General features: G+C 43.2%; 1 protein-coding gene across 2 annotated transcripts in view; it reads left to right on the forward strand.

The window, feature by feature from the left end:
* Nucleotides 1-12,908, forward strand: part of LOC134945330 (cytochrome P450 2K1-like) — a 170,813-nt gene that overhangs the window by 145,873 nt on the left and 12,032 nt on the right. For both annotated transcript variants that reach the window (XM_063934535.1, XM_063934534.1), the window contains one exon: nt 11,954-12,095. In XM_063934535.1, the coding sequence (XP_063790605.1) occupies nt 11,954-12,095 (142 nt within the window). The remainder of the gene's footprint in view (nt 1-11,953; nt 12,096-12,908) is intronic.

Consider the following 12,908-nt stretch of genomic DNA (forward strand, 5'->3'; position numbering starts at 1 on the left):
TATGCAAAAGTTGGATTTTACCCAAATGCTGGTACAGGATTAGTAGGAATTGTTCTCTAGGATCCGTTCCATATTTTGCCCATCAATATAGTGTCCAGTTATAATCCGGTATGGAAGGTACCTTTTAATATTGCTGAAGAGAGTCCATAGAAGACTTCCATATGCCGCTAGAGGATTAATGCAATGTCTCTTTGATGTAGAGTACCTCATGCAATGCGGAAATAGGCTGGTGCTTCTCTCGGGCTCTTTCGGATTACTGGTCAGCAGAATGGGCTGGTTCGGGTCCAATTCAGAGATGTCCTGTTCCAACGGGTGAATACCTGACGCGTTTCGCTGCATAAACCCTGCAGCTTTTTCAAAGGTGTATTCTGATGTCTGGGTTTATGGCTTTATATACCCTAGACAAGATGGTGGCTTAATTGGCACCTGGATGCACATTTCCTGTTTGGCACTATTATTTCTCTTTCTAATCTTTAAAACAATAAAAAAATGTATGTATATATATAGGAGACAGACCTACTTATATAAAACGGTATATGAATTATATAAAGCTTTTGTTTTGACTGTTTAAATAAACATTTCATTTCCTTATAATTTTAACATGGAATACATTGGTCCAATCAGAGGATTTGTATATGGCTCTGTAGTCATGGAGACCTCTGAAAGAGCCCATTTCATAGGTTGAGTTACAAATCATGTGATCAATGTCAGTCATGTGACCTAGGTCACCTGATGAATAAGGTATTTAGCCTAAAACAGTGTATACTGGGTGAAGAAACTATTTACATTTCCAAGTAACAATATAACCTCATTAGTGGCATCAGTCTCAGATTCCTAATTAATTTATTTTATTTGTTAAGAAGGGAGCTCCGTGGATGTAACGTCCCGGACCGTTGCCTTGGCAACCGTGGCCGGAAGTGACGTATTAGATCAAGGACACAGTGGAAGTGCCCGGGCCGTAAATTTCTAAATGACAATATAACCTCATTGTTGACGTTGGACTCAGATTCCTGGTTAGTTTATTTCATTTATTATTAGAGAGGGAGCCCCGGAGATGCGGCGTCAACTGCCGGACCGTTGCCTTAGCAACCGCGACCGGAGGTGACGTAATGGATTAAGGAGCCAGTGAGAGTGTCCGGGCCGTCGTCATGGAAACGCGGCTTGTAGTGGGCGGATTGTTGTCCCCACATGATTGGAGGTTTAAACCCTCCTCCCTCTATTGTCATGACGACGCGGTTTTCGGCCGCGTCCTCCTATTCATAGAAACCATTGTTCCCATGGGATATTTACATGAATTTTCAGCCGGTAGCCATGGAGACCCTATTGAATTTGTACTTTATTAGCTGGTCTCGGCATACAGGCAAATGAGTTGAGATTAATTGCAAATATTATATTATATAATATTATATAATAGGAGGACGCGGCCGAAAACCGCGTCGTCATGACAATAGAGGGAGGAGGGTTTAAACCTCCAATCATGTGGGGACAACAATCCGCCCACTACAAGCCGCGTTTCCATGACGACGGCCCGGACACTCTCACTGGCTCCTTAATCCATTACGTCACCTCCGGTCGCGGTTGCTAAGGCAACGGTCCGGCAGTTGACGCCGCATCTCCGGGGCTCCCTCTCTAATAATAAATGAAATAAACTAACCAGGAATCTGAGTCCAACGTCAACAATGAGGTTATATTGTCATTTAGAAATTTACGGCCCGGGCACTTCCACTGTGTCCTTCATCTAATACGTCACTTCCGGCCACGGTTGCCAAGGCAACGGTCCGGGACGTTACATCCACGGAGCTCCCTTCTTAACAAATAAAATAAATTAATTAGGAATCTGAGACTGATGCCACTAATGAGGTTATATTGTTACTTGGAAATGTAAATAGTTTCTTCACCCAGTATACACTGTTTTAGGCTAAATACCTTATTCATCAGGTGACCTAGGTCACATGACTGACATTGATCACATGATTTGTAACTCAACCTATGAAATGGGCTCTTTCAGAGGTCTCCATGACTACAGAGCCATATACAAATCCTCTGATTGGACCAATGTATTCCATGTTAAAATTATAAGGAAATGAAATGTTTATTTAAACAGTCAAAACAAAAGCTTTATATAATTCATATACCGTTTTATATAAGTAGGTCTGTCTCCTATATATATACATACATTTTTTTATTGTTTTAAAGATTAGAAAGAGAAATAATAGTGCCAAACAGGAAATGTGCATCCAGGTGCCAATTAAGCCACCATCTTGTCTAGGGTATATAAAGCCATAAACCCAGACATCAGAATACACCTTTGAAAAAGCTGCAGGGTTTATGCAGCGAAACGCGTCAGGTATTCACCCGTTGGAACAGGACATCTCTGAATTGGACCCGAACCAGCCCATTCTGCTGACCAGTAATCCGAAAGAGCCCGAGAGAAGCACCAGCCTATTTCCGCATTGCATGAGGTACTCTACATCAAAGAGACATTGCATTAATCCTCTAGCGGCATATGGAAGTCTTCTATGGACTCTCTTCAGCAATATTAAAAGGTACCTTCCATACCGGATTATAACTGGACACTATATTGATGGGCAAAATATGGAACGGATCCTAGAGAACAATTCCTACTAATCCTGTACCAGCATTTGGGTAAAATCCAACTTTTGCATAATATTGGCAAATCTATTTTTTTCTGCATATATTTGGCACATTATCTTGCACAGAATTCCTGCTTTTAAAGAAATCCATGTTTTATAATAAATTCTTTTAATACTTATTGAGTGTTTATACTGTTCTTTCCTCTATATAGCGCAGCCTCCATTTTTCTTTTTTGTGTTGTCTTCTTGGGAGTGACTCCCCTGTAATATTGGCTGCCGCTTAGCGAACCATCTCATCTCACAGCGCCTGAATACCCTTGGGTACATTTTACCTTATTCTTGCTTGTATTAGAACTGCTAAGATGGAAAAAGCAAGATGTTGTGTTTTAATACGTAGAGTACCCGAAATGCTGTTGCTAAGGGCAACAGCAAAACCCTAAAGGGTTACCAACGGGTGTGGCAGTAAACTCCTTGGTCAGAGATGGAATGATAGACACAAGGAGAATCTCCACAATCCAAATTCTCACTTGCAGTGCACAGGTTTTAGCTTACTGCCACTAAACTGACCCCTGACACCTAGCACAGTGAGACAGGATTAGACAGGCAAGTCTTAGAATACAGCCGCAAACTTGCTAAGTTCACAGAGTAGTAACAGAACCCCAGCAAGCTAAACGACTGACTCCAGTCTTACTACTAGGTCTGGATTGGCAGAGTGTAATACCAAATTCCCAGGCCTATTTGCAGTAAGCAACAAACAAATACAAAGCTACACAGTACTGGCTAACGTTCATGAACTGACTAACCAACAAAGATTCAGCAGCATCTGCTTACCCTGAAAAGAGGCCTTATAAAGCAGGTGCTGTCCACGCCCCACTCAGACCTCACAGACTGTGAGCACAAAAACCAGCACCGGATCCCCTGCCGTGCACAGAGCCTATAACCACTGCACAGCAAAAGACCCGAACCGGAGTATCAGCTGCGCTCAGGTTACTCCACTAGCACTTGTCTCCCGGTTGCCATGACGACGTGGCAGCACAGGGCAGGAGACCCTAACACAGTTCCTGAAGTTCAGACGTTTGTCAAGGGGGTACTGCATATACAGCCTCCTTTTGTGCCTCCAGTGGCACCCTGGGATCTCAATGTAGTTTTGGGGTTCCTAAAATCACATTGGTTTGAACCACTCACCACTGTGGACTTAAAATATCTCACATAGAAAGTGGTAATGCTGTTAGCCCTGGCTTCAGCCAGGCGTGTCTCAGAATTGGCAGCTTTATCCTATAAAAGCCCTTACCTAATTTTTCATACGGACAGGGCAGAATTGAGGACTCGTCCTCAATTTCTCCCTAAGGTGGTTTCAGCGTTTCTTTTAAACCAGCCTATTGTGGTACCTGCGGCTACTAGGGACTTGGAGGATTCCAAGTTGCTGGATGTAGTCAGGGCCCTGAAAATATATGTTTCCAGGACGGCTGGAGTCAGAAAATCTGACTCGCTGTTTATCCTGTATGCACCCAACAAGCTGGGTGCTCCTGCTTCTAAGCAGACTATTGCTCGTTGGATTTGTAGTACAATTCAGCTTGCACATTCTGTGGCAGGCCTGCCACAGCCAAAATCTGTAAAAGCCCATTCCACGCGGAAAGTGGGTTCATCTTGGGCGGCTGCCCGAGGGGTCTCGGCTTTACAACTTTGCCGAGCAGCTACTTGGTCAGGGGCAAACACGTTTGCTAAATTCTACAAATTTGATACCCTGGCTGAGGAGGACCTGGAGTTCTCTCATTCGGTGCTGCAGAGTCATCCGCACTCTCCCGCCCGTTTGGGAGCTTTGGTATAATCCCCATGGTCCGTTCGGAGTTCCCAGCATCCACTAGGACGTCAGAGAAAATAAGAATTTACTTACCGATAATTCTATTTCTCATAGTCCGTAGTGGATGCTGGGCGCCCATCCCAAGTGCGGATTGTCTGCAATACTTGTACATAGTTATTGTTACAAAAATCGGGTTATTATTGTTGTGAGCCATCTTTTCAGAGGCTCCTCTGTTATCATGCTGTTAACTGGGTTCAGATCACAAGTTGTACGGTGTGATTGGTGTGGCTGGTATGAGTCTTACCCGGGATTCAAAATCCTTCCTTATTGTGTACGCTCGTCCGGGCACAGTATCCTAACTGAGGCTTGGAGGAGGGTCATAGGGGGAGGAGCCAGTGCACACCAGGTAGTCCTAAAGCTTTTACTTTTGTGCCCAGTCTCCTGCGGAGCCGCTATTCACCATGGTCCTTTCTGAGTTCCCAGCATCCACTACGGACTATGGGAAATAGAATTATCGGTAAGTAAATTCTTATTTTCACTATGTCCCCCCGTTTTTTATGAATGACTCTATTTGTTTAATACAGCAGTGAAAATCCTGAAGTATTGTGATAGGAGGCAGGTTGGATATAATTGTCAGTACCCTCTCTGACTAGATCGTTAATTTTTTTTTTTTTTTTTATGCAAAAAGGCTTTGATTATGTATAAAAAGTAAAAAACCTGGGTCTTCTTAATAATGATGTGTCTAGTGGGATTAACTCTGTACATTTCTTCTGTGTCCAGGGATATGATATAAAACATAAGCTTTTTTAAGCACCGTTGCCAGGGGCAACAGACCACCTGGCCTATATACGTGTAACCACCGTGCTTCATAGTCAGGGTATATACAAAAAACTCATTGCTGTTTCTTGGATGAATGACTATATTTATCTATATAGTAACAAGAATTCAGAAGTATAAGATAGGAGGCTAACGGAATACTAAAGCCAGCATGCTACACTCTAATCATCATTTAATTGTGTAAAAGGTTACAACTATGGTGAATTATTCATTTGTGTATATAGAAAACAAAACCTTAGCATTATTTATGATGGGTGTTGAGAGAAAATTATCCTCTCTGTGATAAAAAGCATATGCTGATCTTTACTGTGGATAATGTGTTATAGATGGCAACAGATGTTTCAAGCAAGTGAAATATTGTAATAAAGTACACTTTCTTTAGAGACCAACCATTATATGGTATTAGAGGGCACAAGTTAAAGGGATAAATTCTCCTCACATTGTTATCGAGATGAGGTTGGGATGCTGTGAATGACACAGCACACATATGAAAAGTGAGCCAATGTGATATCCCTCTCTCCTGTACTGAATTCAACAGTGCCTTCTGTCTCTTTCAACACCAGAACAGCACAGTGTCAGTAACCCCCAAACTGGCTGCACTGATCTCAGTATCACCAGCCAGTGTTGGAGGCGAATGAGACACATTGCATATTGGGGATCAGTACTAAATGCCGCCGGTCGGAATCCCGGCGGTCGAAATACCGACGCCGGAATCCCGACCACACAATCCCGACAGGGAATATGTCGGGATTGTAGCGGTCGGGATTCCAGCGTCGGTATTTCGACCGCCGGGATTCCGGCCGGCGGCATCTTGACCGCATCCCGCATATTGATCTGTCTCAGTCTGTATTTCCATAGACTAGCATCAGTAATGGTCTCTCAACATGCATATAATGCACTAGCACATGCGTGGCAGCAGAACCACGAAGTTTGCTGCACAGTCTTGCCTTCTATATTTTCTGTATTTCTCAAATTTAAGAGTATATTGTCCTCTTTTTTCAGTTCATCCTACCTTTTCAACACCAGAGCAGGTAGAGTGTCCGTAGCTCTCTCATTGGCTGCGCTGACCGTAGTGTCATCAACCAAAAGCAGAAGTGAATGAGACACTCTCCATGGATGCTCCGGCACTGTCTACTCTAGAGACTGGCACAAGTAAGGGTCTCTCACCACGTATATAATGCTGTAGCACATACGAGGCAGCAGAACCACGAAACACGCCATAAGGTCTTGACTTATTATCGCTATTGAGTATCATTCATAAATTGACTCTCCCTTATTGATGGGGCTAAGGCCTGTGGGAGTTTACTAATCACCTGTACCTTTTAAACTGTTACATGTTGTATTGTATGTATTGTGTCTATATTTCGCCTTTTTAGATGAAGAGAGTATAATCTCCAAACAATTTGAATTTTTGATCTTTAATAACAGTTAAGTCTTAATATATTGTTTTTCCCTTCCCCCCCCCCCTTTTTTTTTGATCCTATGCTGTTGCACACGCATTATAACACTTTTGAGTGCCCCATTCTAGGAGAGTTCTTGTCTACCTTTCTTTGGCATACTATACTTATTCAGAGTATTCAAACTAGCCCAAAGTCGGTATGCAAGTCGTAGACCTGTGTACAACCTAATTTCATTACACATACTTTTATAGCTTGAAATAAAGAAAGAAATAACTTTATTTGGTACTTGTTTGTTTGCACTTGTATATCTTGAAATAAATAAGCCTGCACCCTATTGTCTAAATATAAAAAGATGTTCCTAATTTAGAATAAGATCTAATACTGGCCATACATTAGTACGACCAGCATAAGATCCGATTCCACAGCTGAATTCCCTTCAATCCCCCTGGGAGCACCGGCACACTATTTGGTTTTTATTTTACATACAATGAGGCATACGATCTATCGTACAATTGTATGCCTCACTAAAGCACATGATCACTGTAAAAAAAAAAGCCACTCAAAAGGACGCTGATCATATGCTCCATCGTACGATGCATCGTATGTGCATACAATTACGAAGGATAATATGGGCTGCACATATGATTTGATGATGCGACATTCGACCAGCGGGGCCGTCCATTGCATCATAATCGTATGTAAAACACGTATGATGTGCATACGATGCATCGTATGACGTGTCAAAATTGTATATTCGTATACAATCCCGTTCTAGTGTATGGCCAGCATAAGATTCCTTTAATGCTTGGAATAAATATAAGTATGAGAACTAACAAATCCAAAGCATTGAATTCATAAAGGTTTGACCATAATGTTATACTTACACAACGGTCACCTTAATGGAGTCTGCTTTGTACACTGGTCTCCACATTGAGCTTACCTTTGCACACTGGCAACCAGATTGGCCTTAGTGTTATTTACTAGCCACAAAGATTGGGCTCAGGGTTGTATACTGGCCACCAGAACCAGATGTGTCCAGAGTCCCCTGTGTGTTTATTATTTATGTACATATAAAAGGAAGCCCTTTGAATTGCCGCAGGTTACGTTGAGCTGCAAAGTGAAAATAAATATATTGTTCTATTGTTTGTACTATTCTGGCACACTTTACTCCTGTGTGTTTATTATTCAAGTACATATAAAAAAAAGCTTTTTGAGTTGCAGCGATGATCTGTGAATTTAAAAATGGATAATAATCACTTTAGAGAAGAGCAACCAAACACTATCGCTGCAGCTGCTGCCACCAGTCATGATGATGATACTAGTCCTTCAACATCATCTACTAAAGCCAATGCTCAAGAGCATAGCGGAACTAAATCAGGGCATCTAAAATACGGGGAAAAAACATTATACAGTGGTAAAGAAAAACACCTTTTCCAAAAAAAAACATAAAATTGCCAATATGCCATTCACCACACGCAGTGGCAAGGAAAAACTCAGACCTTGGCCTTTAATTATGAGTGGTGGCTCTGCCACTGTCAGTAAGGCATCTTCTTCTGCCTCTCATGACAATGCAAAATCTTTTCACTCAGTCTAGAAGAGGTGTAAAAAAATGAAAACCACTAAGGCAGTAGAACAGACTATGTGTTGAGAACCATCACACATTCCTGAGAAGAGTCTAGGGGTGTCCGTTAGCTACTGTATATGTGAGTCAGACATTTCTCTCACTGTCCTTATAGAGAAGCCTCTTTTGCCTCCTTCCACTATTTCTGCACCATCTACACATGTAGGAAGCAGTACATGTAAAGATGGTGATGAGGACAAAATAAAAAGGACAATGCTTGTATGCTTGTATGGTAGTGGAACAGGTTGGGGGGTGTGGGGGGTATGTGTGTACTACTATTATCAGACACCAGGGATGTTGATGATGTTGTTTGTGTATGTCCAGTGCCGTAACTATGTGTGTGCCAGGTGTGCCTGGCACACAGCTCAGTCGCCCTAAGGGCACAACTGGCCGCATCCTCGTTCCAAGGGGACCTTAGTCAGCGGCATTGTAATAAGTCAAACTGACTCATTACAAGCCACCTGAGCGAGGAGAGGAGCAGCAGCTGTGGAGGCAGGGGAGAAGGAGGAGGTGGGAAGGGGACTCGGGAGCTTCAGCAGCGCACTTTAATTTGTGCTGCAGCTGTCCTTCTCCTTCTACATAGCCTGTTTGCCGATGCTGTGAATGCTGGGATGCGCTTACCTCATCCCAGCATTCACAGCGGCAGCCGCCAGCCTATGTGGAAGGAGAGGGACAGCTGCAGTGGCGCCGCCACCAATTACAGTGCACGGCTGCAGCTCCCGAATCCACCTCCCTCCTCCTCCTCCTGCTCCCCTGCCCAGGATCTGCCAGCAGTTGAGCTAAGCTGCTGCACCGAGGAGCCTGACTGGCTGAGCCAGCGGGGAGAGAGTAAGTATATATCATCTATTCTTTCTATCTGTCTGTCTGTCTACCTATCTATCTACCTATCTGTCTATTTATCCAGAGCCATAAATAGGTGGCAGACAAAGCATAAGCCTGTTTTAATGTGTAAAAGGGGGACCCTGTCTGTCGTAATGTGTAAATAAAAAGTGGGACTCTGCCGTAATGTGTAAAAAGGGGACTCTGTCTGCCGTAATGTGTAAAAAGGGGGTTGCTGTCTGTCATAATGTGTAAAAAGGGGATGCTGCCTGTTGTAATGTGTAAAAAGGGGGACTCTGCCTGCTGTAATGTGTAAAAAGGGGGACTGTCTGCCATAATGTGTAAAAAGGGGGACTGTCTGCTGTAATGTGTAAAAAGGTGATGCTGTCTGCCGTAATGTGTAAAAATAACGCTGTCATCCGTAATGTGTGAAAAGGTGGACTCTGCTGTAATGTGTACAAGGTGGACTCTGCTGTAATGTTTAAAAAGGGGACGCTGTCAGCCGTAATGTGTAAAAAGGGTATGCTGTCTGCCGTATTGTGTAAAAAGGGGACTCTACCTGCCGTAATGTGTAAAAGGGGCTCTACCTGGTGTAGTGGTGCTACTGTGTGGCATAAGTTGAATAATGACTACTGTGCACCATAATATGAATTGGTATTATTTTGTGGCCACATCCCTTCCCCATGAAGCCACGCCCCTATTTTACATAAGTGTGGGGCACCAATGCCGTTTCTTGCACACAGCGCTAAAATGTCTGGTTACGGCACTGTGTATACAGGGGAGGGGTCCTGGGGTGCACACTTTTGTGTTGCCCTGGGGTCACTCAGCTGCTTCATTTTGGGGGGTCCCGCACCCTAGATTTGTACCCCCCAAAATGTTAGGGACTTGCCCGACTAATGAGGTCACCTGGACGCGGTGGGCAAGCCGTTACTTATGGCCATAACTATGCGAAGAACCTCGCTTAAAATGCAAAATTTTATTGCAATTATTATTATTATTATTATTAATAAATTGGTAATGTTTGAATTGTGCACCTGCAACCTTTTTCTTTGTATGCAGTTCTACGGCACTGTGTATGTCAGCCACCAGTGTCTGCAATTCTTGCCTGTGATAAAAAGAAAGTAATTGTGATGCCTTGGCACAAGACTAAAAAATCCACCTCTTGGGTGTGGATTTATTTTTACCCAAATCCTGACAATGTTTGCGAAGGTATCTGCTCCATTTGCGAGGCCAAAGTTTGTAGAGGTAGGAACATTAACCATCTAGGCACCTCCTCCATGTTGCATCATTTGCAGTGAGTTAATTTCATTTATTTTACAAGATTATAATGTAATTAACACCCTCATCATCAACATCCTCGGAGTCATTAGTGATCGGAGGTAGTCCTTCCAAAAATTGTTTTGTGAGGGCCCAAACAAACTAAGCACTTCAGCCACAAAGGTGGCAGTCCCTGTCACTGAAGTGCTTGGTTTTTTAAACTGTGCATGTCCTTTTTAACATCCAACATAAGGGAGGGAGAGCGCATGGACAATTCCATCTTGCACCACTTTTCCTTTCTGCCACTGCTGTGTGGCAATGTTTCATAGATGTGTTGTAGATTGCCATGTGTTTATGCCGCTGCTCTGTCGCTTAGTAACCAGCCAGCTCACTGCAGCCATTGGCCTAAACGAATGAAAATAATATTGTGAGCTATACGGTGGTCAATTAACATTAATAACTGGAAATTAATGTTATTGAGGTAATAATACTGTGGGTACAAACAAATTATGTGATTTTAGCTTTTTTTGGTAACTTTTTGAAAAATATAAATACAAAACCGAAACCAGTCACGGCATTTACTTTTGGCAAAACCAAAATCAAAACTGGACAAGTTAGAGCCAAAACCAGCAAAAGTGGTCCAGCGTGCATCTCTATGTAGAACATAGGCTACTATAGAGATCATTGAACTTACAGCTTGTTTTCAGAGATTCACAGAGTAAGGAAATTGTGTTTGCCATATAGGCCCTCATTCCGAGTTGATCGCTCGCTGCCGATTTTTGCAGCGCAGCGATCCGGTAATAAAACGGCAAAACTGTGCATGCGTACGGGCCGCAGGGCACACGCGCTACGTACTTTCACACAAAACTATGTCGTTTTACGCAAGGTCTAGCGACTCTTTTTCGTCGCTCTGTTGATCGGTGAGTGATTGACGGGACTGTGCTAAAAAAATGCAGGCGTGTCAGGTGAAAACGCAGGCGTGCCTGGGGAAACGGGGGAGTGGCTGGACGAATGCAGGGCATGTTTGTGACGTCAAAGCAGGAACTAAACTTACTGAAGTGATCGCAAGGAAGGAGTAGGTCTGAAGCCACTCTGAAACTGCTTGAAAAAAAAACAGCACTGTTCTGCTAACCTTTCGTTCGCACTTCTGCTAAGCCAAGAAACACTCCAGGAGGGCGGCGGCTTAGCGATTGCACTGCTGCTAAAAGCAGCTAGCGAGCGATCAACTCGGAATGAGGGCCATAGATCAATGTGGTCCCAGATAACTGCAGCATAGGTAAGATGCTGGCTGTAAGCAGTATCGGACTGGGGCATGAAGGGCCCACCACACCAGGGAAATGCAGCTTGAAATAAACAATAGACTTCTGCAGTGTAATGCAACATATCTACTGTACCATGTATAATATAAGTGCACAGTCTGGAACCTGATCCATAGAGGAAGGAGTGGGGCCCCTGACAGTGGGGCCCACCGGTGGTTTCCCTGTACCCCTGTGGGCCAGTCCGACCCTGGCTGTAAGCATGATAAGACTCTCACATTTTGGACCTCATAAGAGTAAAAAGATGTCAGTTATATGATCTATTAGAGTTAATAACATTACACAATGTGTTGGTTTATGATCCATAGGGGACAGAGGTCATTCCATTCCTCACATCAGTTCTGTATGACAAATCTCAATGGGAAACTCCATATAAATTTAACCCAAACCACTTTCTGGATGCAAATGGGAAGTTTCATCGACCGGAGGCATTTATGCCTTTCTCTGCAGGTTGGTGCTTTGAAATATTATATACTGTAAACATATGCAGACACACAGATATGCAGTACATTATCGTATATATGTTTATACCGTTTTAGAGCCCCTATTTGTCTGGTCACTAGCTACTGTGCTGTTTTTCCCCCCTCTCTTTTCCAAACATTCCATCCCTGTCACCCTATCCCTCCACTATTCCTTCCATCTCCATTTATTATTCTTTCTATTCTTTATGTATCCCCCTATTTCCACCTATTGTTTTCCCTTTTTCTCCCATTTCACCATATTCTTCCATCTCCCTCTACTGTTTCCCCCTCTTCTTCTAATCTCCCTTGTATTCTCTCTCTAACATCTCTACAGCCCTCTTACCCTTATTTTCCTCCTCCTCCTCCTCCTCCTCATCCTCCTCTTTTCCACACTTATTCCATCTCTCTTTTTACTCTGCCTCTCCTCCATCTCTCTCCTCCACCTCTCTCACAACTTTGTCTCTCCCTCCTTCCATATCCTCTGTTTTTCTCCTGCCCTTCAGTCTCTTGCACTTCTCCCCTGTGTCTTAGGGCCCGTACACATTATGCAATATTGTACACCACTGTAACGATTCAGTTCAGTTCAGTACAATATTGTATAATGTGTACACACGATCTGTCATAAGATGCACACTCCTGTGAATATTATGAGACATTGTCTGGTAGTCCTGCATGCAGGCTTGATGGTAAGATATTGGGTGATGCTCTGACTGCACATATTGTATAGTGTGTACATACAACATTAAGATGATAAAATATCATATGAAATTGGATGCCAGCCTGGCCCCTCCTCTTTCTTGCT

The sequence above is a fragment of the Pseudophryne corroboree genome, chromosome 7 (genome assembly GCF_028390025.1).
Source record: "Pseudophryne corroboree isolate aPseCor3 chromosome 7, aPseCor3.hap2, whole genome shotgun sequence".
Taxonomy (NCBI): Eukaryota; Metazoa; Chordata; class Amphibia; order Anura; family Myobatrachidae; genus Pseudophryne; species Pseudophryne corroboree.